Below are 27,184 nucleotides of genomic sequence, written 5' to 3' on the forward strand. Positions count from 1 at the left end.
AGTGGCACGCTCATCGATTCACGAGTGTGGTGTACGTGTACCATGTAGTAAGTTTAGTGTGCAGTTCAACGCGCCGATTTGAGCAGGAGCGACACGTCGGCTTTGAAGTTTCAAGTGAGCGTTTATTATGGAAGGTGGAAATAATATTTCCTGAAAAGTGTAAATTCTATCACTATTATCCTATCGATAAACCTAGCAGTAAGTCTGAATATTTTTCTTTAGAATAAACTGTATCCTCACTTTCACGAAATGATATGAATAGCGCAATATGCCAATGGTCACAGTTAGTTGGAGGTTAAATCGCCTGACAATCTGCCGTTAGTGTATTTTTATTGCCTTATTTCCCCATTTAATTTTTTCTCTGAACACTGTGATTTGGAAGAATGAAACCTCATTCTTCTGTCAGCTTCTAACTCCAAGGTATCCGTAATATCCGTGTGATTTCTTTTTCTCGTGTGTTTTATATTTTGGAAATTACAATTTTTCGTATAATATCAGGAGCCACTCTGAAAAAATTCAATCCATCCGTAGTAATAATGTTACATACTTGCGATATCAATGAAAATTAGTGTGCTATTTTTTGTTACAGGTTCTCTAAGAATTGTCAAAAATGCGGATCGTTCAATTGAAGAGAACCCGTTTTGTCAATGTTTTGCTGGGTCTATTGTTGTTTGTGATAATCGTATATGCACTGTATGTGTTTTCATCCAATGGCCAGCCTAACAATTTGAAAAAGTACTGGGCTGCGGCATCTAAATCTCGACAGGTACGCAGACAAGCAAATATACTTTCTACAATGCACTCGTAAATATTGCTCAGCCAAATGCAACTCAGATTATGAATTTTCGAATTTTAGTTTTGCTCGAGTGGTCCTATTTTACAGTGTATCTGTGCATTAAAGATGTATGGAAATCGCTAGATTTTATTTCAGTGTATATCATGCATGAAGATTCTCTCACGAAAGCATTATAACAAAGTATTATTACCTTTGAGAATGCAAAAGTAGTTATTTTATCACCTGCAAAGTCAATTTACCACTTCTCACTTTTTTCAGCTACCAGTGATCAGCGATGACTTGGGAAACTTTGAGCCACGAAATGTAGTTGTGAGAACAGGCCCTGGTGAGGAGGGTAAGGCTCACATTTTGAGAGACGACCAACAAAATGATGTACAGCAATCCGAGTCTGATTATGGCATGAACATGGTTTGTTCTGATGAAATTTCTTTGGATAGATCTGTTCACGACACCAGACCAGCTGAGTACGTAATTCAATCAGTTATCTTGTAGCCTGGGTATCATTTTTATTATAGAAATTTCACTAATTAAGTAATAAAAATATGAAGGTAGAAGTAAAAGTTGTGTAATTGTGTCATATGATGAGAGGGGGATAAGAATAGTAGAAACTAGTGTGATACATAATATTGGGAAGATCCTCTATGAAAGTTTCCCATGGTTAAAAATTAACCACTGTGAATTTTTGATATAATTTAGGTGCAAGCATTGGAATTATGCATCCGATTTGCCGAAAACCAGCGTTATTATAGTATTCCACAATGAAGGATGGTCGGTCTTAATGCGTACCGTACACAGCGTCATAAATCGAACACCGCCAGAGTTCTTGGAAGAGGTACTTTTGGTTGACGACTATTCTGACAAAGGTTTGGGCAAAAACCGATTTTTTTTTTATTTATTATTAAAATCTCAAGTAATTAAAAGTGACCAAAAACTGGTGATAGAATAATTATTATACCATTCTAATTCTATTGTGAAATTTCAGACAATTTAAAAGGCGATCTAGAAGCGTATATTGAACGATGGGATGGTAAAGTACGTCTCATACGAAATCATGAGAGACAGGGCTTAATAAGAACGAGGTCCAGGGGAGCCCGAGAGGCTACTGGTGAAGTGATCGTGTTTTTAGATGCCCATTGTGAGGTCAATACCAATTGGTTACCGCCATTACTTGCGCCAATATATGTGAACAGGTAGATAACAAATTTTCATGAAAAATTCAGACATTAAATATGTAGAAAACGTACTTCAAAAGGATCATTGAATACGCAACTAGTTGGACATTTCAATCGCCCGAAAGGATGGATTCTCGATATGTGAAAATGTGTTTTCTAACATTTTTCTTCTGTCACTAGCAAGGTGATGACAGTTCCGGTGATCGATGGAATAGATCACAAATCTTTCGAATACAGGCCAGTTTATCAGGAGGGTCATTTGTATCGAGGTATCTTTGAGTGGGGAATGTTGTACAAAGAAAATGAATTGCCAAGGAGAGAGGCGAAAACACGATCGCATGATAGCATGCCCTATAAGTACGATTTCAGTGGAAAATTGCGACACCAAATATCTACCAGCAAAAACTTTTAATTCCTTTCTTTGCAAATTTCAGATCACCGACTCATGCCGGGGGCCTGTTTGCTATCAACCGTGAATATTTTCTAAGTCTGGGTGGTTACGACGATGGCCTCTTGGTTTGGGGTGGTGAAAACTTCGAGCTTTCTTTCAAAATATGGCAATGTGGAGGCAGCATTGAATGGGTGCCTTGTTCTCACGTCGGGCATGTTTATCGGGGCTTCATGCCTTACACGTTTGGTAAACTGGCTCAAAAGAAGAAGGGCCCTTTGATCACGATTGTAAGCAGAGGGTATTTGGTGCATTATCTATCTCTACGTTTTGTCGCGATTATCCTGATTCAAATACGATGACTTTTGCAGAATTACAAACGGGTGATCGAAACTTGGTTCGATGAAAAGCACAAGGAGTTTTTCTACACAAGAGAACCCTTGGCAAGATTACTCGATCATGGAGACATCACAGAGCAGTTGGCTCTGAAAGAAAGGCTGCAGTGTAAAGACTTTCAGTGGTTTATGGATAACGTGGCCTACGACGTACTTGACAAATATCCAGAATTGCCACCAAATGTTCATTGGGGAGAGGTAGATAAGATCATTTCTGTACTTCAATTTCAAGTTACTTTTCAGCTTTGCGACAGATTACTGCTAAAGAAAATATTCGTCACTTAACTAAATTCTTGGGATATTTCAGCTTCGCAGTGTTGCCACTTCCTCGTGTCTAGATACAATGGGTCACCCTCCACCCAACCTGATGGGGACTTCTCACTGCCATGGGTTTGGCAATAATCAGGTAATTATTTTCTCATCGATTCATTACTTCATACAAAGTTTTCCTTGTCTATTTCACTTGTTTCATACCCACCAATAACAAAACTTTCAGCTCATAAGACTGAATGCCAAAGGGCAATTGGGTGTTGGAGAACGTTGCATAGAAGCTGATGGACAGGGTGTAAAATTAGCGTTTTGTAGACTTGGAACTGTCGATGGACCCTGGCAGTATGACGAGGTAAGTTTATAACAGTTTCACTGTCACTTACCTGCACATATTAATCAATTAGATGGATAATTCCAGTTCTTCCAGTGTTAGATTGGAAGACTTGTATTTTTCGTTTCTTTACCACTTCAGCAGTGTTTTAAATCCAAAGTTTATATCAGAATTTAAATTTAGCTTCCCTTCAACAAAGTATGATCTCTATCTTTTTCCTTGTAGAAAACGAAAACTCTTATGCACAGGGTGCATAAAAAATGTATGGCATTGCATCCCCAGACACAGCATTTATCTTTGATGCCCTGTGACGTTAACAACACTTATCAACAGTGGACCTTCCATCAAATGCATCCACGCTGGTGAGGTAGGTTTTCCTCATTGTCCTTGTGCACAGGAATGGAGTGAGTCCAAACGTTGTTGTCAAGTGTACCTCAAACCATTCCATTATATCGCATTCACAATCATTGCTCAGAAAATATTTAGAATATGTTGTTCTCAGACGATCAGGGTCCACAGAATTCTTCCTTTTCAGCACTTTAATCAAACAGTGAAAATTACTTGGTTCATTCTTATCCTAAATGCTTACAGTGGACTGTGATTAACGCATTCGAAAAACGTGATTCCAATTTTCGTATGACATTCCTGATTTTGTTCCTTCTTGTTGCTCTTTGAAAAATCTATATAACTATCTAATATACAGGAATTCCGATAACCCAAGTTCCTAATAATACTTCACTTAAATCAAAGATAAATTGAAGGCAAACCACGAAGTCATCTCTACTTAGATTTAGACAGTACGTGTTAACTCGCCACCTAACTCGGAATTGATAGCAAGGTTAAATTGATAACAATTGTTCTACAGAATTTTTAGCTCCACCTATTAAAATTTGGTACAACATAGACTAAAAATAATTTTTTCTGGCCATCATTTCGTAAGTACTTAAGTGTGAGATAATATCATGTATGCACATAGATTTATATATTCGGCCTTGGGCATCTGAAATATTCGTTTCGTTTAATTATCATATTTATTGACTTGACGAGTCAGCAATTGCGGAAATTTCCTCAAATGACAATAATTGACTAATTCATATGCTATTTAAAACGCATATGTTCATACGTAAATGCACGCATTTATACATTTATTCATAAGAAGCACAAACGAATTTAGGGTTGATTAATTTTAATTCTTCACGGTGTATAAAGATTTTATTCTTCAGATCAATGATGATATTTCGGAGATCGAAGAACAAAACTTCATTATTCGAAAGCGGTAATAAATGCTTAAGGAAATAGGCGGAAGTATATTTCCATAGAAAATATTAGACTGTTATAACGTGAGAGTGTTCAATATTTTATTAAAATGAAATCACATTTCTATTGAACATGGCGTAGTTTTCCATCGATTCGTGTACCTTGAATTCCCAATATCCCGCTCAAATGTTGACAGTTGAAATATCAAATGCTTGCGGTGGCAAGTGATCCCAACTTATTTCATGCATTCTTCATTATTTATTTTACTAATTTACGTAATGTTCATATATTGCACTAGTGTACAGCATTACCACAATATGCATATGTCTTTGTCTGCTCGGTCCCAGGAGTTCATGACATTAGTTCGACTTTTGTCAATTCTTTTATCACATTGCCAAGTTTCGGCAAAATTTTTCATATTCTGTATCGGTCCCAGTATGCGATATTTGTGGGGTGCGTGTTTGTCGTTGTGTTCTGTTGCACCTATGTGGCACCAAATCTGTAAAAAATATTATGAGAATCAAAATCTATTGTGGTATTCTTTTTGAAAATTAATTTTGAATACTCGGACTAACGTTTAACTACGTCCAGATTTCAATGTTTAATTTCATACAGTCTCAGTAATAACTTTTTTTGAAAATATGGAACAATACTAAATCTGGTAAATTGAATTATTAAAGACTTCAAACCGAGACCTAGCTTTCGAGTCACATAAATTAATCAAGTTTTTTTCAGGTTTAGTGGAGGAACATTAATTTTTTCATCAGTTATTACCGAAGCAAATGCTAAGTAGAAATATTTGTCTGACATAAAATGGTTGAATCTGCGCCAACGATATAGAGTCAGTAGTTTGTTCCTTTCTTTTGTAAACGCTCTAAAGGCCGCTCTCAATCCAACATTGTCAGCAATATTTTCGGATAACGTGTATCTGCCGTCTATCTATTGATGAGACAATAATTTCTGTACCAAGTTAGGTTTAATTTAATTTAAATAATTAAATGGTAAAATCTTTACAGTTGCTTCAGAATCTCCCGAAATGTATTGGTTATATTGTTTGATGAAGCATTTAGTTTTTGTCGCGTATACTTGTTCAGTTGACTGGGACCACCAGCCTTTCAATGAGCCTTCAGCATCCAATAATCGTCCTGAATACGTGAACAATTGATTAACTTTTCGTAAATGGTATACAGTTACATATTTTATTTAAAATAAACGTGTTCTACGATCGTTAAAATTACCTTGGCTGTCGAACGCGTGTGTAAGTTCGTGTGCCATTAATGAACCGATACGAGCGTAGTCGAGAAAACTGATGAATTAATGTAAAATAAAATTACGTTCACATAAGTGGGTTTATATTGAACTATAATCAATTGATTGCGTTCTTAAGATACCTTCCACTACTCCCAGAGAAGAATGGCTCTGCCATTGTGCTGATGGGAAACACTGTTTCAACAGAGAATAGACACAAGTAAAGGACAAAGTGGGATCACGAAGAAACGTAATTGTTGAATTGCAACATGCAGTACGTACGTATTCTATTATTTATTCCATTGTAATAAGCGTTGACAATTAGTGGTGATTGCGTCCATCTGCAATGATCGATTAATTAGGCTTAAATACTGCGATTATTACGTTTTTCTTACAATTAGACTTATTTGTAATGTGATTTTATTGATCCTATTATACACACGAATTTCTGTTTCGGTAGATTCGTAATTCCGCGAAATTTTTCCATTGACTGAAACTTCGAAGTCTATTCATATTTCCAAAATGGTCGTACTTATAAATTTTCAGCTGAAAGAAATTTTCATTATTATTTTATTTTTTTTTTTAAGTCATGGAATCGTTATTCACGATAGACTTCGAACTTCTTGATGCTAGATCATATACCTTTCTGTAATACTGATCCACTTGTGATCCAGTTTTTAAATAATCCGGGCTTCCAGTGAGTATCAATATGTTCTTCAATTTGTAGATTGCATAATTTTTGGTAAAGTCGTCCATCCATTCTGCCTCATCTATCAATTCTTTCAAAGCGTCTCTTAACTTTTCAATCATCTCCTGTGCCCGTTTGATTCTTTCTTCGCTAACATATGTTTCCCGGTATTTTTGTGCGACGGCGAAGCTCAGTCCGATTTTTGGAAAATCTAAAACCTTCAGCATTCAACAGTTGACTAGTTGTTTGAAATTTAAATAAATATAAATTCTTTAAAATTAGGTAGGCACTCTTGAGTATCTCATAAATTCAAACAAACTAAAAATTTACTAAGAAATGAGATGCAGAATCGATGGTGGAATACAGCTAAAATACAACGTTGATTTGTCACGAAATTAGACCTTGTGGAGACAGTACTTCCATGTTGGATAACCTGGAGGCGCGTAGTCGCGATGGATATAGAAATCCATTGAAATATTGTACAATTCTGATGATAATTCAGGTGCCAAAAAAGTGACCAATCGGCTATAGACGAAGTCATCTGAAAATTATTCGTAATTCCTGTTACTTCAATACCAAAATGTAACCAGGATTATTCTTTTATTGCTATTCTATTTTACTAATAACTTTGTGGAAGAGATCGGCGGTGAGACCTCGGCGCTGCTTGAATATTTTTATTTCGTTGAACTTACTCAACAGCTCTTTTTCCGTTTCGTGCGCGTATATTAACAAGTTACGTAACAGACTTCGATTCGTGATAAAAATCTGCGTGTCATTGTTCACTCTGACCCTAGACTTTTTGAAGGCGATCTGTAGATACGTTCTCCAATTAATCTGTGGGATTGGGAAAAAAACAATAGGAATAAAAAATGTTTGACAGTTTCGACAACTTACCAAAGTTGGATTATCATTGTACTCGATCACGAAGATGGAAGAAAAATAAACGAAAATAAACAAATACAGATTCTCATCAGCTCACCGTGTCGGTAAATTGATCCAGTACTTCGTCTGTCCATGCTTGTAACTTTGCTAACGTTGTGCTTCCTACGTTAGGAATATTAGTCTTCGCAGTCTCTCTACCGTAATTCAATTCCTAAGAAAAAACCCCAGAGATATTTTTATTATTCAATGCCTCTGATGACTTCAAGCGAAAAGGATCTGATCAATCAGAAAGAGGTATTTTGAATACGGTACTTTTGAGTCTGCCAAGACGGTCATGAATTCGTTGATTCTTCTCGCTTTCACGCTGATTTCATAATCGCTGATGTCACTTTGAGTAAAATCCCGCAAAATGATCATAATTTTTGTTAAGTATTCGATAAAAGTAGAGTCGGTTCTACTGGAAAAATCATTATCCAAAATCCGTACCGGTTGTCGTAGCAAAGAAGTAGGTAATGTCAAATCATCGTGCTCGATCTAGAAGGGTGATATTTTATCACTTTTGTGCCGTCCAGAAGCGAACTTCCGTTATTCAGAAGTATTTTTATTACACGCTGCGGAATGCTTATTGTTTTGCAAAATGCACTTGAAACTTGAAATTTGATTTGGAAAAGGCGACGCAGAATTGTGCTTTTATACATACGTATATCGAAGTTCTTGTTGCATTCCATACATCAGTTCTAATTGTTAGTTTAAAAAAAAATTGCACGCCATAATTAGCAACGAATTTAGCCATTCTTCGCCAGTCGGCCGAAGTTATTTTACACATCGTACTCTCCTTATTATTTTTCGGCCAAATTTCTTCCAAGAGCTTTAATATTGGTGAAATTCCTCTCCTGTCACGAATTTTTGTATCTATACAAGCTGTGTACATGTCCTGGGCTTTTGCAAAAGACTTCGAATCTCCCACAGATTTTTCTTTCTCCAATAATTCTGTGGATAAATATGGATGAAATATTGAATTTCGAAAAAAATTATATATTTGAAAAGCCGTAAACAAATTAAATTACTTTTAGTACCTGCAATTTTAATTTGTCATTTCAACAAAAATTTACCTTTTAATCGTTCATCGACTTCTTTTTGCAATCTGATGAACCCGTCCCAAATACTATACCCCTCGGGGACGGGATGAACATTTTGAAAATTTCCACAAGCAAAAGTGTAAAAATCATCGCAGGGATTCGTAGAATAATCCACGTATGGAAAAAGATTGTCCATCCGTATCAGAAAGGGCAATTGAATAAAAATGGTCGCGGCAATCAACCTTGAAACGCGTAAAAAAGATGAGATGATTAGAGTTTGTGTATAGACGGTGTTGATAACGTTGGAATAATCACAGCAATGACATATCTGATGATGTTACTTAGGAAGAAATATAAAATCGAATCACGAGCTATAAGTACCTCATGGTGTGCAAATTCGCGGCTGACAATGAATGTGTCTTATTCGTATTCCTGCACTGCTTTACTGAAGAGCACTAAAACATTTTTTCCAAGGAATCCCTTCCACAAACTCGGAATGCGTGACTGAGCATCGTCAATGTTATGAAAATACGCAGACTGTATTTAAATGTGCATTTTCTTATCGCGCCCAAGTATAACTAGATTTACGAATGAATAATATAGCTCGAAACTGAATTTTATGTCACATTCACACGACTCTGTAGAAGTGGTGGTCCATATCTAATCGTAAATTGTCATGTTTAAAGGACGGAAGCGACAGAGTGATACGCGTCTACTCCCGCCAATTCATCTCGTGCTGGTTCAATTGAAATGTAATTATGCTCGTTAATACTCCAATGGCTATAAAAGCAACGTGTAAAAATTCTATAGCGATTACAACTGCCCATTATAATTACAAAATAATTTCCAATTGAATACACACTTTTGGTATCACAAAAATTTGGAAATTTTTGTTCTCTGCATGCTACGACTTAGGTGGGAATGAAACGGTAGATGTATGTAGTTCGAAATATTATTAAATTCATTTTATTATATAATCTCATATGAATACAAGAAGTGCATAAGAGTGAAGCATTTAATGTAGCTTTAGTTGGAATAAGAGAATCGAGCCCAAGACGTAGATCCTCAGTAATATGTCGAACATGAACGTATCGATATCGATTAATAATGAATTATGTAAAGCGTCATTCTCGGGAAAAGCCAATGCAATGGTACGGTAAAATCTGTAATTAGCAGAAAAAGAAACAAACAGTGTCTTTTTTCTCCAGATTCAAACGAACGAATAAAAAGTTACTTTACGAGCATTGTGACACATTGCACTTACAATGCTGATGAACATGTCGCGCAATCATGTCAAGACTAACAGTTTACTGCATGGTATTAATGATATCATCGATCTTCAATATACTACGGACAGTCTCAGAAGCCAAGGTAATGGCGCTGGTCGAGACAAGAAGAGGTTGAACGACATTTTCTTCCCAAATATTCGTTATTGCCCCTTTGCGAACATTAATTCCTGCCATTACTTCACCCTGAGCATGCCTGTTGCGTAGCTCGGTGACAGTGGCGATTGAGTTAAGCCCTGCGTTCTCTGCTAAGGTTGACGGAATTACCTGCAAAATAGAAAGATGAAAATAGCATTATTGAAAAATTTGATGTACTTGTATCAGAGTTTCTCAATTATAACATTTACACAAACCTCAAGAGCGTTAGCAAACGCTCTGAAGCAGTAGGCGTCTGTGCCACCGATCGTCTGCGCATAAGCAGCAAGTTTGAGAGCTATTTCAGTTTCCGGTGCTCCGCCACCTGCAATAAGTGCTTTCTGTTTGACCAGACAACGAATTACGCACAATGCGTCGTGCAGAGATCGAGCAGCCTCTTCCAGCACCAGTTTATTGCTGCCTCTAACTAATACTGTAACTGTACGCCCCGGATTTTGGATTCCAGTGATCTGAAATGAAACCATGCAACACATGAGCACATCATTTTAACAAAAGTATCTATTATCACTGATTTAAATTAACTTTTGTGAATAGGCACAAAGAAGAGTCTTGACCAGAAAGCTTACCTTGACAAACTTCGAACTCCCAGTTTGAACCTCTTCGCAAAGTTCTGCATTCACTAGGTTCTCAGGTGTAAAATGATCGAGCGAGGCGATTGGCCTGCAGCCCAACGTCTTGCAAACGTAAGGAATGTCCTCTCGCTCGACGTCTTTTATGACCATTACTTTGATCTTGTCCAGGAAATGGATGGCAAGATCGCTCATAGCATCTCGAAGAATCGACTTTTGCACAAGAAGGACGTTGCAACCACTCTTTTTTATTTGCTTAACAATATTCAAGATGTATGCACGCTCTTCTTTCAACACGCGGTCCATTGCAGAGTAGTCTGATACAATAACGTTGTGGTCCATCTGTAAATTATTATTCAATTTGTTCACTCTTATTTGAATGGTAGAACTATAATAGATTTAGCAAGGGATAGTCATCATTTGATAGCAATTAAAGATTGTCACAATTAAATTTCTTAGCTGATAAGACTTACGTCGGTCTTTGGTGGTGAAATGCAGAACTGAATGAGACCGATCTTAGCTTTCTCGATTCGTTTTGGCCCATTGACGTTACACGATTTTTGTGTGAACACTAATCCATCAATGAGTTCTGTGTCTTCAGTTGTACCACCGAGTTTCTTGATGACTTTGATGTCCTATCAACATAGTTTAGGAACCTTAGCAACCTGTTATTTAAATCAAACATCCAATTAAGATGTGTATGAAAATGAGTTACTTACTTTCAAGTCTACAGCAGCTTCCATTCCTGGTTCCGTAATTTTTAGAACGGCTGTTACAGCCAATGGAGCGAGAAGGCTTGACTGTTGAGAAACTACCTAAAAATTCGAAACAAGATACAGATTAAAATCAAACTTGCAAGGGTCTTATTGCTTGTAGTTGATGCCAGCATAATGAAGTGAATTTTGAAACTACCTTCGAGTTCAAAGAGGTTGCAGCACTCTTGATTAATGCCTCTCTGTCAGTTAATTCCACAGGGTGAGAAATTCCTTTTAAAATTTCAACTGCCTTAAGAGCTGCCTTTTGGAAAGCATCGCTTATCGAAGTTGGGTGAATTCCTTTATGCAATAGCCGTTCAGCAGCCTCCAGTAGTGCACCAGCAACTATTACGACGCTCGTAGTGCCGTCTCCAGCTTCGATATCTTGAGCCCTCGATAATTCCACCAACTGAACGAGAAAAAAAGCTCGAGTTATTGCTCACGCAGTGTCTTTTGCAAACAGAAAGGTTTTTGATGGGATACATTCAACTAACCATTTTGGCTGCAGGATGTACCACATTCATTTGTTTCAAAATTGTTGCACCATCATTGGTGATTGTTACTTCACCGTTGCCAGCTTGGATCTGTAAAAGAAAAATTCATGCAATAATTACCAACTGATATTTGTTCTTGATTTATTGTATAACTCTTCTTTTTTTTTCTTACTTTTGGTCATTATTTTACACATACCATTTTGTCCATACCACGTGGACCCAGACTTGTGCGGATGGCATCGCTCACAGCTAGAGCATCATAAATTAAATAGTCATAATTAATTCAACAGGCACATAATTCAAACGTAATATTTTTGAAGGCATGATACCGTTTGATTGGATTCTTTCAAAACGAGTTGTTATCAATGACTAATGAGTCCTTCCGATAAACTTGATATCTTTCATTATAGTAGAAATACTATTCGCAATCAGAAAAGTGATGATCAAGTAGATACTTTATTTGCACTGACAACTCAGAAATTCAGTACTTTGGAAGAAAGGATGATTTGATCTAGTTAATAAATCATTTGATGACATGCGGAATCAAGATGCGCAAAAAAAATTCAGAGCCATGTCAACCAAATATTTTCCTCATTAGGTTTAATTACAAGTATAGGGGAAGGTGATTGTTTAATTTGAAGTCATTAGAATTTTAAAATTGGAAAAAAAAAAATAATAGGACGAATACAGATTAATTTACACATAACCATACATAAACAATGAAAAAGAATCTTTTAATTAAGCTTGATTTAATGAAAAAATTTTACTGTGTGAATTCATTCCTACAATGATAACAAAAAAAACTTGGCCATTGAAGAACAAAATTGTATCATTGAGACTTCATCAAAGATGTGCTCTGAAATGAAATAAATGATTGAGATCTCGTATTTTCCTCTCAGTAATTTTACATGAAGATGACACAGAAAATGAAGTCACAATTATCAATGCATATTTTTTGATACAGTGTAATTCGATTAAATCGGTGATAAGACAAAAAAAGGTATATTCTCTCGATTAAAGGGAATGGGTGTGTAGTATTTTGTAGGTTATATTAAATGAGATTCAAGAATTTCGTAAAAAATAATACAAAGGAGAATTTGTAGAAATGTTGATACGAAGTCTCCAAGATTGAAATCTAAAATTGATGAAATTTTTTTAGACATCAAACATCTTACAAATACTGTAAAATAATTATCTGAAATGGAGTGTGGTTGAAGAGGCTGTAAAGTCACGCGTGGGCTCCGCGAGTTATGTCCATAAATGGTGATGTCATGATGGAGAGTTGCGTTTATGGGACTTTGAATATTAGTGATTGATATTCGGTCTGCTTATTTGATCACTAGAAGAGATAGTTCGAAACACACCTTTAGCCGCGTTGATGTTGCTGGCACGAATATCGGCTGGTTTGCTTTTATCTTTATAAGCCTGACCAAGGGCGCGTCGTCCGTCGCCGGCAGCCGTGATTCCGGTCATTTTTACGCGTTACTCGAAGTTTATCTCTGAAATTAACGATTTTATTATCACTGTGAGACAGCTGCAGACGTAAATCAAATCCGCGCTAAATCCGTATTTATAGGGCGAATACTGTACTTCGGAAATAAATAACTTTTAAGTAGGTGAGGAACACTTTCGGAAACACGAGGGACGTACTGCGAGAAGGTTCTGTTTCCAACAATGAAAGTTTCCCGTGACCATGCAGTGAACTCGAAGGTGAATTTTAGAACAGTGATGACGGTTTGTTAGGCTACCAGTAGAGAACGCTGCAAGAGGAGCGACAAAGAAATCGTTCAAAAATTCTCTGCAGTTACGGTTTCTTCCGCTAGGTGTCTCTAGTGATACTAATCACATAGCGCGCGCGAAACGTTGAAACGAGATTGCAGTAACAGAGTTGGTTCGGATTCTAAAAATTTACCAATATCATCAGTCGATTCTATTAAATATTCCTTCTATGATATTGAAACGTCAATTCTGTATTGCATATATTGGAAACGTCTAATCGGAATAGATAGAAAGTGTTCAATGTAAATTTAACGATCATGAGCCCTGTACCAGATACTAATAAGTCGTTAAAAAAGCTATGCTTCAGCTCTGCAACCACAGGGTAGCCATAATTCCTCGAGACGTTTATTTAAAAATTATGTAACACCTGACAGAGGTGTGCTAGATTCGTACTGAAGTAGCTTCTGAAATCCACGCTAGACCCTGATATTTATCATTTAAATTGATCATCGTTGCAACAAATGTGCCAGATGTTATACTCATTTTCATTCTGATCACTAATGATTTATTAGACGTCTGAATGACACAAGGACACTGATCCCGTGCTTTAATCTTGCACGCTGTGCTAGAGATGAACGTCTAATTTTATATTTGCTCACTGCTGTTGCTCGATTACAATCTTGTCATGTATCGTTGCCCAGATGTTGCGTCAACGATAAAGCACTGACATAACGTGACCAATTTTTTTTTTAACCAGATATACTTACGGGGAATACTTGCTCATAAGCGAGTCTGCGCATACAGGATACTAAATTTAACGCCACTCGACCCTTCCATATAAATTTTTGAGGACTGATTAGAATTTCTATTCCTCGTTTTTGATGGGATAAAATGTAACATACTTTAGACAAATATGGTAATACTTGCGCTTGACAGTCAGGTGAGTGATCTGTTGGCGGAATTTATTAATGCTTTTGAATTATTTTTCACCATTTTTCGGTACAGCAAAGTGTCTTAAGTGTTTTACACAAGTGCTCGACTAGGATGTATTCTTTTTTTTTGTTGATAGTTGTTCCAAACGTCTTTCACTACACTAAGCAGAGATCTACAGTATGGATACATTATTGTGTAGTATACGTCTATTCAATATGTCTGAAACTAGTCGATGCGAAGTGCGTCGGGTAAATTTACACATATAATCAGCAATAATGATTTTTACGTCTGTGGAAATAGTTAATTACTTGTTAAGAAACGTACCTGGGTAGCTAGTTGCGTTCCATACATGGAGTGTGACTTGACTGTATATCGACGACGAATCAGGGAATCAAATCAGGTTTCACTGTAAAGAACCTGCATCGGTAATCCACTGCCGAGTAATCCAAGTAACATAATCAATTTTCAAAGCACGTTCAATTGACCTTCAGATTGCTATCATCAAAGTATGGAGGATCGAAATGCCCCAAGAAGGAAATTGAAAGATCCGGCTGCGCCACAGTTGATTCCGGATGCGGGGAACAACAAGAGCGAGTCTTCAGCAGGTGAATGTGAGTAATGCCTGTATGAATCAACGGCGCCAAGATATAACAAAAGGCGGGTTTGTCGTTATCTGACAATTAAGGGCCGAATATTGAGCAATTTATGTTATGCTCAGGAATGTAATTTCTGTTTGTAATGGCGAAACATGACGCGTAATTTACAATTATTATTGCTCAGCGGTATAGATAATGGTTGCGTAGATCGCGTCACGCGACATACATAGCTAATTGTGTATGCAATGAGAATCCAAGGACTCTTGCGAGGAAAACCCATTAAAAATAATGCGTGCACTTGGTTTTGTACCACATACAGTGTGATCAGACGCCAAGGAATTATTTTAAAACGTACTATCTGCTGTTATACATATGCATACTATCCTACAGTTCGGAGGTAGTGCTTTTATCCTTCAACAATATTATAATAAGCATCAAAGGTTAAGAAAGTAACAGGGTTTTTGAGTTTTAACCATTCTGAATATATATATTACAGCTGATACATCAAGGTATAAAAAGCAATGCGATATTTATAAATGCCAACAGTTATCTCGTGTGAACTTCGGTATGTAAATCCATTATCTTCTGAAACAGAAAGTTAAAATAAATTCATAATATGTCGATAAGCAGCTTTTTTCAGACAATAAATTGAATACGTTAAAAATTAAAAATTAAATACTAAAGTACACTGTGTGATTTAACAATTGGCTCGATTTATTTGATGAGCATTAATGCAAGCCGCTTTAAAGAAGGATACTCACGTACCCTCCTGAAATAACTTGACGTTTTTCAGTTTCACATCATGCATTGCATCGGCTGGAACTTGTTTGACTTAACATGTAAATTCTTATCCTTTATCAAGCACGTTAAATCAATTCTGACTTACAACTTTAATTCGTACAGAGGTATAATACGAGTCGTAAACTATGATGAAAGATGCCAGGAATATGCCAATCAAACATTGTGATTCCTAATCTTACGTAGCGCAGTAGAAATGAATTATGTACGTATTAAATTGAACAAAATCGGAATATAATTCTTTGTTTACCATTTAAAATTCCAATGAATCTTCGCAAGTTTTTTCGGAGCATTGCCGACGAACGATTCAGCCTGGCTCCTGGCGCACTGTTCATTCCATGTTCCATATAATGCGTACACCTGTGAAAATAAATGATTTCATTTCATCACAGTAGGTAGGTATTACATACACAAAATTCGTGCATTGTGGCCCCGTAAAATGTTTTTCGGTGACCGGTATGTAATCAAGCAAGCGAAAAAATTCTAGTCCCTCATGGTTTATTAACAGGATTCTATTATATTTGCCCTACAAAATTCCTGCGCCCTCGGCATCGGTGGCATTCTTAACGTTCGATTACCCAGCATGTATGTTGCTGCATTTCTACGTTATCGGCGTAGGTAAAAGCTCGTACACAGTCCGACTCGCTAGCGTTATGCATTTATTACGCAGCAGCCGGTACAAAACAGTCTCCAGCAGCGAGAAAACACTTATTTGTGCTATTATCGGGTTGATGTGCAAGGTGCACACAGTAAGTGACCGTAGTCTTAACGTTTACTTGCCATAACATTTACAATTGACTTCATTTTAAGTTTCTCAACTTTTATGAACAGACTTTGGTCTAGAACGTGTCTCGCGCATGGACGTAAGCGGTTTAAAGGTTTCAGAGGTGTGAATTATTCTTTAATACTGCATACTGTCCATTCTCGGCAGACGGCAGGAAAATGTTACGCGAAAGTTCCTGAAATGTGTTTCGAATAAGCTAAAAGCTTTTCGTTTCATTTTTTTTGCATCCTTCCCCTTCTGCCAGTCGGACGAACTCGTTTGTGAGGTGGACACGAGTTTCACCGGCGATACGTTAGTCATATATTTTCAGGGATAACACATTGCTTCAACTGCTATTCCAGTGAATCATTTTCACCTCACTCAAGTGAATGATTCGCATTGCAATGCAATAACATGTCAATAATGCACTTGTTCGTCGATACTTGCAGATCAATTAAAGTTGCAGTGCAATTTTTGAAAGTGTTTAATCAGAAGCATGGAAATTTTCGTAAAAATTCAGTGCATTAGTTTCTTCGCGCAGGCGATTCTCCCAGTGATTCGGCATTTTATTCAACCCAAGATCAAGCATACGTGCCGTGCACGTAATTAGTTAACAAAAAATTTCTAGATGACTATACAGACTATTCATTTTCTCAAGGTACTAAAGTCGTTTTAATCCTCATCTTAGTGGAGAATGAATTTACGCGTTAAGAGCAGGAATTTGCTTATCTTCATAAATGTCGAGATCACCGGTTGTGTACATATGTATAGAGCAATCTAAGAGCGGTGATTAAAAGCGTAGCCGTCTGAGACTATTCTTCGTACCGCAGTACCACAGGCTGTTGGAATAAGTGCACCAATCCAAAGTCTGAAGCGCAGGTTGTTATTATATACAGGATATCTTCGTCGAAGAACAAACATTCCCGGATTAATGGTCGAATTAGAACGCCTTGAAATTAGAATTACATATCGGTAACAATACCGTAGTTACTCAAACAAATTTAAATTGTTCGAGTCCGTCACGGTCAGCAGGTGGACCAGTAGCCGAATTCCACCGGTGACTAAGCTCTCGCCGAAATGAAACGCGAGTCAGAATCTTATCCGAAAGGAAAAACACAAATTTTTCGACTCAACGACTATCTCAAGGGTCTCAGTGAGCACCCGTCCAGTGCTTGACGTTATTCGGGCTTTTAAAAAGTTACCACCGAGGCTGTGGTTGATAAGAAGGACTCCGTTCCCCTACGGAATAGGCTTTCGAATCTGTGGTAGGTTTTAGAGGAGCGTGCACTTCGGTATAAGCCGGTTTCTAGTAAACCGACGAATAATATCTTTCTCCTCCACCCACGACAACCGCGAGGCGAGGCGACGCGACGCGGCTAAAGCGGCGCCCGTTTTGCCGTTGGGATTCAAACCGCGGCCGCGTGTGTTCGAAACGCTATACTCCGTGCCTTCTCGCCGGTTTATAGTGGTATTTATCGTACCTGTGCAGCCGAGCCGAGTGGTAAGGTAGTACAGTCCGCGTTCTACCTGCCGCTGACATTCTGTGGTGACGTCACAAAGATAGTACACCAACACGCCCGACTCCCCGGTCGTCTGCTGCGTGACGTACCAACTTCGGTTGGGCACAACGCTCACTACACTCACCCACAAACATTCGAGCCGCCGACAGCCTCGACCTGACGGTGACATTGCGCTACGCTTGATTTGAGGGAGAAACAATACCGATTCAAGGGAAAATTCACTGTTTCGAGAGTCGGCCAGTTAAGTCCGGTGGCCGCACGCCGCCCAGTTTGCTGTAGATTTTTCACGGGGGTGCGAGTGTGATACGCGCGATGATCGAACGACGTTTAATTGGAGACGTGGATAATAACGTGGAAAAAAGTGGATAGAGTAGAGTGAGTGAAGTGCGGGTGAACGGATATACGTGTATTGCATAAAGCTGGTTGCGTTTAAACATCGTGTGATAAGGGATAATAAGAAATTGCGAATCCGGCAAAAGGAGGGAGTTGACGATGACGATGATGGTAAACGTCATCCACGGAGCAACGCGACGATATTGAGTGTTGAAACACTGCGTGGTGTGCAGCAGGGAAAGAATTTCGGGTTCGTGCTTCGAGCTGGGAGACTGCAGCCTCATTTGAATAAATTTTGATTAAATTGGGGTGAGCTTAACGGACGAATATAGCAGCTGTGTGTCTCCGGAGACATACTTGCGTATTCACAACACTCGAGGCGTTTGCATTTGCATTTGGTAACATTTCGGAGCGAGTGATTGAATCGGATTTTGGTATTTCTGTGCGGTGTTTACAAGTGACGCAAACCAGCGACCGATTTGTTTCAAAATATTTTTTCGTCTTGGTTCAACGAGTGCTGACCGCCTTCCACTTGTGGCCTACTCAGGTTCGCCGCTTGGTCATCGGTGGTATAATGAGAATATAATGAATATCCCTATAGTATCTGGAGACATCGACGACGATGGTTACAAGCCCAAGTTCATCCGGGTAAGTTTTTTACAGCACGCACCTACTACTCGTAACTTACAGTTTTCTGTTAGCCATGAAATTCCATAATCTCCCTGGAAACTGCCATAAACTTTGCTTGAGACTATGACTGAAGTTTTAAAGCTGGAGTTGTCTGCTTTTACTTTGCGGAATACGTGCTAACGATGCCTACGATATTGGCTTGATTCAGTCAAGAAGTGAATTTAATTTCAAACAAATGAATGAAAATCGGTATTTTGTGGTGAATCGTTATTAAACCGTTTCACTGCAGCTCCATCTCACAACGACACATCGAATGTTATTTGTTAAGCTATAAAATAACTAGCATGCCAATAGTGTGAATAGATTCGATTACTAACAAGCGGATTCAATTTCAAACCAGTTTACCGGTCACGTAGATTTTTGTGAGCATGATCATTGATTCCAGGAGAAATTCGTAATTTCTTGATAATTGTGAATCATAAATCGTCTCGGAACATAGTATATACTCTGATAAATTGATGCGCATATAAATCTAGGTACTATGACGCCTATGACGACGAAATTCCCAATTAAAATTTCCCATATCATCGGTGCATAAGAAAATAAAAATATTGCTTACGATTTAAGTCGTTGTATACTATTACGCAATTTAAAACCTCGCGGTTAATTATTTACAATTACGTTACATAACAATTCCACAATATACTGTATAGTTTGCGAGGAATTAATTACGCGAGTGAATGATTATTCGAATAATTAGTATTATATGTATCGAGGTGAGCTGCCACAGTTGTGTGCATGTAGTGCGGGACAGTGGGCAGTTGTTTACGTAAATTCGTTGACGTCAGTTAAAAACAATTCCACCAGCAGCAGCAATTACTGATCTCTTGCATACGTTTCCGGTTATCTACGGTGAATCCAGATTCATGCCAAGAATGCCTAGACGTGACATTGATGTATCATTCGCAACGTTCAAGCATCAAAACTTAACTCCATTTTAAACAATTACTATTTACGTTATACCGCAAAGACCCTGAGTACATGCACGATGTATTCACCTTGATCAATTACATTACACTTATAAAAATTTAATCGGCCTTTACCCGGCGCCGTTAAAATATTTAATATTCACTTGTTATCGAAAGAACAATAAAATTCCGACTCAGTACAGTTCAACTTTCAGGACTTGGCTCTTTAATTGTGCTGGATGATAGGCGTTAGCTCATAGAAGTACAGAAAAAAATTCACAAGTATCAGCAGCAAGTCATAGTACATACATGTATAAACACAAGAATTCCAATCAACGTCATAGCGACCGACTATTACTAAGATTAAATCTTCTCACAACAGTAACTCGTATCCCAAGTTCTACTCCAATTTCAATCTCTGCAGTGCACGGTCGACGTTTGATTATTTTTTCCATTAAGTAATAATAATGATAAATAAAATAATAAAAATAATTGGTTAAACTGCAGCGATTACAAATACATATGAAACGCTATCAGAGTTAAGGTGTACGCCTTATTCCGTGGATTTATATCATGTCGATTGAGCAGCAGAATGAGAGATACGTCGATTGTTGGGACGGTAAATTACCACCGCAAACTTCGTTGTAGATGTAGTTCCTCTGGGGTTTTGTCCCCGTGTCTATTTACACGGTTTTACGTAACGCTTATGCAATTACCCCAGAGTCTCCGTACCACGTGTAGTATACAGGTATGTATGTACGTAGTTACATACACCACCAGCTCTGCATCGCAATTTGGAGTACAACTGAGGTTAAAAAATGCACGAAAGTCATCTTCACGCGTGTATAAACAGTTGATCAAATATGAATACCGTTTGTTCAGTTGTTGCCATTGCGTATTAATGAGGCCATGACAAATACCAACTTATTCATACTTAGTAATATCTGTGTTGACGCTAGTGTATAACATCAGAGGACGAACTCTAGAATGAATAATGAAATATCAAAATCTCATAAAGATCAGGACGATAAAAGTTTTTTACCGTGTTGGTAATTTCACTTGTAGAATTTAATACATTATCAAAATTTATTTACTCCACTCTTGCAAATTGGCTGCATTAGAATACGCATTGTCAAAATGACGTACGGAAATGGAGATAACATATATTAAATTAAACGAGAGATAGAACTCGAACAGAATGTGAAAACCAGAACGACCTCGCTTTCAAAAGAGTTCGAGCGTGAGAAGAGGCTGCAGACGCGAAAATGGGTGGCTATAATGGGTGTCTGTTCCTCTCTGCTCTCCAGGTACACGGTATACATCCAAGTGCACATAAAAATGGCTATATAATACATGCATACGGGTATAGCCAAGGGTCGAGACGCGGTTGTGTTTCTCCGAGGAGAATCCGCATCCCGCGAACAATGGGTAAAGTGGTTCAGTTTCCACAATTCTTCTGGTCGCGTTTCTCAACAACTTCTCTTTTGATGTCCCTAAACCACTTCTTCAAGTGTCATTTTGCTTCTCAGCTTGCTTCATCGAAAACGTAATTTACTTCTATTTACCAGTCTCCGAGTGGGATACTTGTTCACAAAAGTCTGATTGTTCCTACCAGTACAATTTTTCGCTAAATTTCGAAATGTCTCACCATTAATCCTAATCCTGTTGCTGCTAATTGGATCTTACTCCGGTCGAAACCTTGGGGAAATTGTTATACCTTCGCAAAAATGGCTTCCTTGGTCACGATACTTTCATCGGATCTTGCTATTTCGCAGCTCGTGAGTAGAATACTTCAAAACTTCGGTGGTATCGCTTTTGAGTCCCTATGCGACAATTCTATTCGATAAAATCCGCAATACAGGGAAGTCGAGGCTTCAAAATGTCAGCGGAACTTGACTATCTTGACAAAGTGAAAGCGACAAAACTTGCAGACGATATCATCTTCACGGTTTCGATTCTCTCCTTCATTGTTTCACCTACCTTTCCTGGTATTTGCCTTCATCCTTTCGTCTGCAGGTATAAATTCTGTTGGGATTTTTTTTTCTGAAAATTTACTCCGGGTCGTGCAAGGCTAAAGATTGCTGGACTTATCGTCAGCCGTTCAAAGATCCCTCTTTCAGTCTCGAAAAGAATTCACAAATACCTGACGGTCCTCTTTGTCCATCGGACACCTGCCGATCCATGGTTTACAGTAGGTACCAATTTTCTATGGAACACGAGGTGTGAATGCGTCTATGACGGATCGAAGGAACTACCTGCCGTTAACACTGAACCATCGACGGTCCAAGGGGATGTGACGTCAGGCCGACAGGTGGAACCCAGACAAGGAGCTTCCGGCTGTTATGCTTGGCTTACGGTTTTCTACGAACTTGACATTGAAAATTCGACACTTGTCTGATGGGTACAAAAAGTTTGCAATGCACTGCACTGCTTGTGCCAAAAAATTTAAGAGAATCAATAGAAATTTTTCGTGGTCAGCCGTGCAATAACCATTCCAGCCTAAATTCCTGACCATGGTGCAGGATCGATGCTTTAACGATCTCCCAAATGACTCGATATTCCCTCACTGTCGGGTAATTTGTTCTGCTAAACCGTACTGAACATTTTTTTTACTTCGGGTCCGATAAACAGCTTTTTCTTTTACGTTTTTGGAACTGACATAACGAGATGAGTGCACGGCGCATCCTTTCATGCACACGAGCATATTTAGTAGGCACCATGGCTTACAGGGCTCACCCATACACGTATACGTGTGTATTGTACGACATACGAGTTTATGTATTTACCTTTACGTGCAGGTTACGTGCGCTATCGTTACAACCGCCGAGATATTCTATTATGTGCTCGGCGTATACATACAACCTTTGTCTGTGACCACAAGTACTACCTTTTCCAATGACATATTACAACCCTTTCATTTCGAGCTACTGCACATAGAGTCAGGACAGAAGGATTTTCGGGTTTAAAATTTCCGGAAGTCCTGACATGAGTAGGAGTTTATGAAAGTGCTAAATCCATTTAGAATAATGAGTGGGAGACTGCAGTTTGCAATTGCGGCTTTGATAACTCTAGCAGGGAGTGCATTTGCTTGTCCGCGTGGCGGAAATCGATCGGGAACTCCCAATTAAACTGCATGTGCATGACTGAACTCCCCGTGCAGCATGTTAAGTTAAGCGTCATTTTAGATTCATCGTGTGCACGTATCGATAACAACGTCAAAGGAAACGGTTGATTTCCGGTTCAGATCCTATGACGCTAAAACCGGATGGATGGCACTCTGCAGACTGCAAGTAGGAGAGATCAAAAATGAAAGGGTTGAGAAGCCCAAAGCGATAGGTATGCAATTGAGGAGCAATGCTCGTCACGTTTTCCACTTTTTCACTTCATCACGGTGCTGCTTACTCATTGCAACTCATTTCTCTTTTTCTTATTCCTCGAGAGTTTTCTTTCGCAGTAAGACACAAGACTACATGTACAAGGTTCTTCTTTTCACGTAAAGAATAATAACACGTTACACATGATCCATTGTAATCCGGTAACCAATACAAGTCATTCAACTCGGGAATCGCTGTGTGATATGAAACGAAAACGATGATGCGATATATAAAGGTTTATTATCTGCGTTCGATATCTTGTATGAATTATCGTTCCGCGGTAGCTTGAAAAATGACAATGAACGAAGGGTAAGGCCAGGTTATTATCCTTCATCACCACTTCTCTTCACTGGCGGCACCTGAAGTGAATCATAATGACTCACGTACCGTGTAGAGTACAATGTATGCTTGAAGCACGATAACTCTTTGCTTCCGTTGCACCTTTGCACGCTTCAGTTGGTTCAGTTTGAGGGCTTTCTCTTCGCCCTTGCGCAGGGAATAAATGGACAGCAGCCCTGCCAATGTTCCGAAATCCGTTGCAGTTCTTTTCATGACTCAACAGGGCTCGGCGTATTGTTTGTTTAACGTTTGACAAGATTCGCCTGACATTTTACGAGGGGACAATTAAACGCTTTTCAATTTACCCTGCGCTCATTACTACGAATTTTCGAGACAACGAGCTTAGACCTTGCTCAGCATATTTCGCAGCATAGTTGGTGGATAATCACTGGTGCGTCACACGTGACGACGTATTTTTAGGTACAGTCGGCCCCTCGGCTAGATACGCCTGAATAAAGTTTTCCCTTTTTTTACAATTCGCGACCGTAATTAGCATGCGATTAGATCTACAAGGTCTTTCGACTCTTGCGTAACGACCGTGCCAAACGGAAACGCAAATGATACATCAACTCAATAGAAATTCGTGAGAAACTGTTTATACGGGTTTGTTGAGGAGGTCTGGAGGGAAAGAGGACGACATTCTCTTCTTATGAAATTTGATAAGCTCATATTTCAAGCCTTTTGTTTGTTCACGCTGATAAGGAAATACCTCGCGTCGTCCCAAGGTGATCGAGTGAAAAAACTTTTCCAAGCTGCCAGGAAGAATTTCTTCGTTCGTTTTACTGGGCCAGATTATTTCAAATCGAAGACGTACGACCTTAGCTATGTCTTCAAATATTTTAGTCTAATGATGCAGGTATAAGTTATGCAAAAACTATTCATAGATCGAATCTATGATTACGTAGGAATCGTACTCTCCCTTTTGACGTTGCTTCAAGTGGTTGTGAAAGCATCAATTTCGATGGAAAATCAGATTTCTTGTTTGCAAAATAAGGCTTTCTAAAAATAAAAAACGATCTCTAAGTCCTAAGCATAATAGGAATCGCCGACTCCTTGCTGGGGTGATGAGACATAGAATTTTGATAACAGTGCACGTTACTTTCATAACCTTCTTGGGTTGGACATCCCGCAGGGCAGGCTCTGAACTAAAATCAATGAACTTATCAGAATCTTTGATCTCGCTGAATGGGTTGTATAGCCTTGCAGGCATTCATACCCGACGTGAAGGTATTCTTCGTTTCGTGCATGTGTGCATGTAGGTTATGTGCAGGCGAGGTATACCCTAACGTGAATCACCTATATATTTATCGGAGAAAGCAATGCGGAACTCTAGATGCGTAAAACGGGTGTTTTTATAACCTCAGATTGCATCAATAAATAATACCAGTTGGCAGTTGGACTTCCTCGTCAAATCAGCTTTCGTATTCTTGTTCAATGCGGTGTAATTATCGAGGAACGGAACCTTCAGAGCGCAATGAGTATACAATGCAAAAGGTATTTTCAACACTCATTAAATTCTTGATTGATCAATTAGCGATTACATCGCTATCAATTCCGAAGTGCGAATATCACTCTTTTTATTCTTTGATCTCGCTGTACCTACATGGCGGACAGGAATATCTGGTTCATATCGTATCGATCTCTGCTCGCTCCATTAGTCGCGTAAGTGCAGTGTAGGTAGTCAGCGTTGGTGCTTAGAGGCGGGTTGATCGTATTCCGGTGTATGAAAAATAAAGCCACGAACGGATGTGCTGCAGGTACATGCACTACATATCTTACAGCACACAGTTCTTCAGGGTTATAAAAGCGGAAATGTTTATCATTATACGAGACCGCGTAGTTTTAATGGCCGGCTTCTTGTCAGGTTCAAGGCACTTCCTTCCCAAGGTGCTTGTCTTCTTCTTGTCTTCGTAAGTCAACAATTCTGCAAAACTGTACAAGCGGATGGCGTGGCGAAGCACTCAACTCGTTGTTACAATGTTTATTCCCCTTTAAGTACAATTTTATTTTTCCGGCTCAGGCATTACAAATCACAAAAAACGTTCAACGATTAACTGCGGCAGTTTTTCGCCCTTCTTCTTTGCCGTATTAACCCATTGACCATTTCCTGTTGTAACGTAGACGTGAATATCGATATGCATTTAACTTCTTCGATAAAATTTTATTCCCTGGAAGAATTGTGATTCACAATTTACTAATTTTCATCTCACACTTCAGGATACATTCCATAAAGCACGCATTTGAAACGTTCGCGTGTCAGATCTCCGTAAAATGTATGAAAAATTTTACACCGAATTATGCAGTATACTCGACGCTTGTAATTGCTATTAATTTAACATCAATTATGGTTATATATCATTCGTATAGCCAAGTACGACCAGAGACGGTGCGAGCCATGACTGGAGGTTATAGGCGCATGAGCGCGTTGAACGACATCCATTACCATTTAAATTGTTCATGAACTGATACAACTACTTAATTGATGCTCAAATTACGTGGATCGCTTATTGGATAGAAAGCGCCGGCTGTATCGCCGACTCCATCGGAAAAGTAAACTTTTTTGCCGTGAATACCCGTTCTCGAAATGATTTTGTCGTTCTCCGAATAAATCTCCGTCATTATTCCTCACGCTTTGATTATTTAATCAGCACATTAATCGCTGCTTGAGATTCTCACACGGTTTAATCACCATCGATAACCGTTCCGACAACATGCGATGAAGATACTAGCTCGATCCGTTTCACAAAAACTGACTCTGAGAAAAAACTCCGTTCCTCTACAGGGGATGCTGATAAAACGGTAGAGTAAAAAGGAAAAAAAGGCGAGAAAATAGAAAAGGAGAGAGAAAGGAATAAAATACTGTCTGCACAAGCGGCATTTCGTCCTAGACTGGTGAAAGGCTGTAAAATATATCTACAGCTAGTGTTTGTACTCACACATACCTGTAACTCGGGTTGTATACGCTTAGCATCCGCCGGCGCACATCGTTGGATGTGAGTGTATAAAGGTATACGTGCATTTGACAGGGCGTTGGATATACGCGTGCATATGTGTGTGTATATGTAGACACGGTAGTGGTTCTGGCTATCCCCCCACTTGCGGAAGAGAGCCTCTTTCCTCTTCTTTCGCTCGGCCTGTGTGCCCGGCTCCCATCGATGAACTCCCAGGACTCAGACCACAGGTGTAACTCAAGCTACCGGTCGTACCACCAGTTCGTATCAAGTGCTTTTCTCCGCAATCCCATTGCGCAAAGTATCAACGAACGTTCGAGCTTCGAGGATGCGTGCCAAATCAGTGAGTGGGAAAGAAGTGACACCGTTGTGAACACCCCTTGATAACTGTACGCTGCAGAAACGCGCGAGTTTCTTCTCCTTATTCTTCTTCTTCTTCTTCTCATCCGCTAAATTCGAAAGTTTCCCCAAGACTCGATACTTTTTTTTCACGC

General features: G+C 38.8%; 5 protein-coding genes across 13 annotated transcripts in view; 2 read left to right on the forward strand and 3 right to left on the reverse strand.

Annotated features, from left to right (window-relative positions):
* Nucleotides 1-2,694, reverse strand: part of LOC124407574 (cadherin-related tumor suppressor) — a 100,728-nt gene extending 98,034 nt beyond the window's left edge. The window contains exon 1 of the mRNA XM_046883837.1: nt 2,684-2,694. The gene's annotated coding sequence lies outside the window, so the exon portion shown is untranslated. The remainder of the gene's footprint in view (nt 1-2,683) is intronic.
* On the forward strand, nt 42-9,652 carry LOC124407587 (N-acetylgalactosaminyltransferase 7). 5 transcript variants are annotated; one of them, XR_006929321.1, is made up of 14 exons: nt 42-199; nt 594-766; nt 1,055-1,260; nt 1,493-1,659; nt 1,779-1,986; nt 2,149-2,325; nt 2,403-2,646; nt 2,728-2,949; nt 3,059-3,157; nt 3,248-3,373; nt 3,578-3,719; nt 5,345-5,791; nt 5,997-6,135; nt 8,981-9,652. XR_006929321.1 is itself a non-coding variant. In XM_046883870.1 (12 exons), exons 2-11 carry the CDS (start codon nt 611-613, stop codon nt 3,716-3,718), a joined length of 1,746 nt encoding a protein of 581 aa, XP_046739826.1. In that variant the 5' UTR covers nt 42-199; nt 594-610; the 3' UTR covers nt 3,719; nt 4,218-4,257. The 5 variants fall into 5 exon arrangements, 2 of the variants coding, with proteins under 2 accessions (XP_046739826.1, XP_046739825.1); XR_006929323.1 differs by having other exon boundaries at nt 5,704-5,791; XR_006929322.1 differs by lacking the exon at nt 5,345-5,791.
* Nucleotides 4,689-8,987, reverse strand: LOC124407579 (endothelin-converting enzyme 1-like). 4 transcript variants are annotated; one of them, XM_046883854.1, is made up of 15 exons: nt 8,888-8,987; nt 8,540-8,748; nt 8,128-8,417; nt 7,740-7,961; nt 7,525-7,638; nt 7,238-7,379; nt 6,947-7,086; nt 6,500-6,763; nt 6,393-6,403; nt 6,140-6,201; nt 6,001-6,052; nt 5,848-5,915; nt 5,624-5,754; nt 5,384-5,548; nt 4,689-5,108 (listed from the first exon to the last, which is right to left on the reverse strand). In XM_046883854.1, exons 1-15 carry the CDS (start codon nt 8,890-8,892, stop codon nt 4,917-4,919), a joined length of 2,067 nt encoding a protein of 688 aa, XP_046739810.1. In that variant the 5' UTR covers nt 8,893-8,987; the 3' UTR covers nt 4,689-4,916. The 4 variants fall into 4 exon arrangements, with proteins under 4 accessions (XP_046739810.1, XP_046739808.1, XP_046739809.1 ...); XM_046883852.1 differs by having other exon boundaries at nt 6,140-6,198; nt 6,300-6,403; XM_046883853.1 differs by having other exon boundaries at nt 6,140-6,198; nt 6,300-6,403; nt 8,540-8,987.
* Nucleotides 9,462-13,451, reverse strand: LOC124407590 (T-complex protein 1 subunit delta). Of its 2 annotated transcripts, XM_046883873.1 has the most exons (10): nt 13,131-13,451; nt 11,963-12,015; nt 11,767-11,856; nt 11,430-11,681; nt 11,237-11,332; nt 10,991-11,152; nt 10,515-10,859; nt 10,146-10,397; nt 9,771-10,059; nt 9,462-9,669 (listed from the first exon to the last, which is right to left on the reverse strand). In XM_046883873.1, exons 1-9 carry the CDS (start codon nt 13,237-13,239, stop codon nt 9,814-9,816), a joined length of 1,605 nt encoding a protein of 534 aa, XP_046739829.1. In that variant the 5' UTR covers nt 13,240-13,451; the 3' UTR covers nt 9,462-9,669; nt 9,771-9,813. The 2 variants fall into 2 exon arrangements, with proteins under 2 accessions (XP_046739829.1, XP_046739828.1); XM_046883872.1 differs by having other exon boundaries at nt 9,462-10,059.
* A 5,081-nt stretch (nt 13,452-18,532) lies between these two features.
* LOC124407580 (rhophilin-2) overlaps nt 18,533-27,184 on the forward strand; it is a 49,151-nt gene continuing 40,499 nt past the window's right edge. The window contains exon 1 of the mRNA XM_046883857.1: nt 18,533-19,076. Within this exon, the coding sequence (XP_046739813.1) occupies nt 19,014-19,076 (63 nt within the window). The 5' untranslated portion in view covers nt 18,533-19,013. The remainder of the gene's footprint in view (nt 19,077-27,184) is intronic.

The sequence above is a fragment of the Diprion similis genome, chromosome 6 (genome assembly GCF_021155765.1).
Source record: "Diprion similis isolate iyDipSimi1 chromosome 6, iyDipSimi1.1, whole genome shotgun sequence".
NCBI lineage: Eukaryota > Metazoa > Arthropoda > Insecta > Hymenoptera > Diprionidae > Diprion > Diprion similis.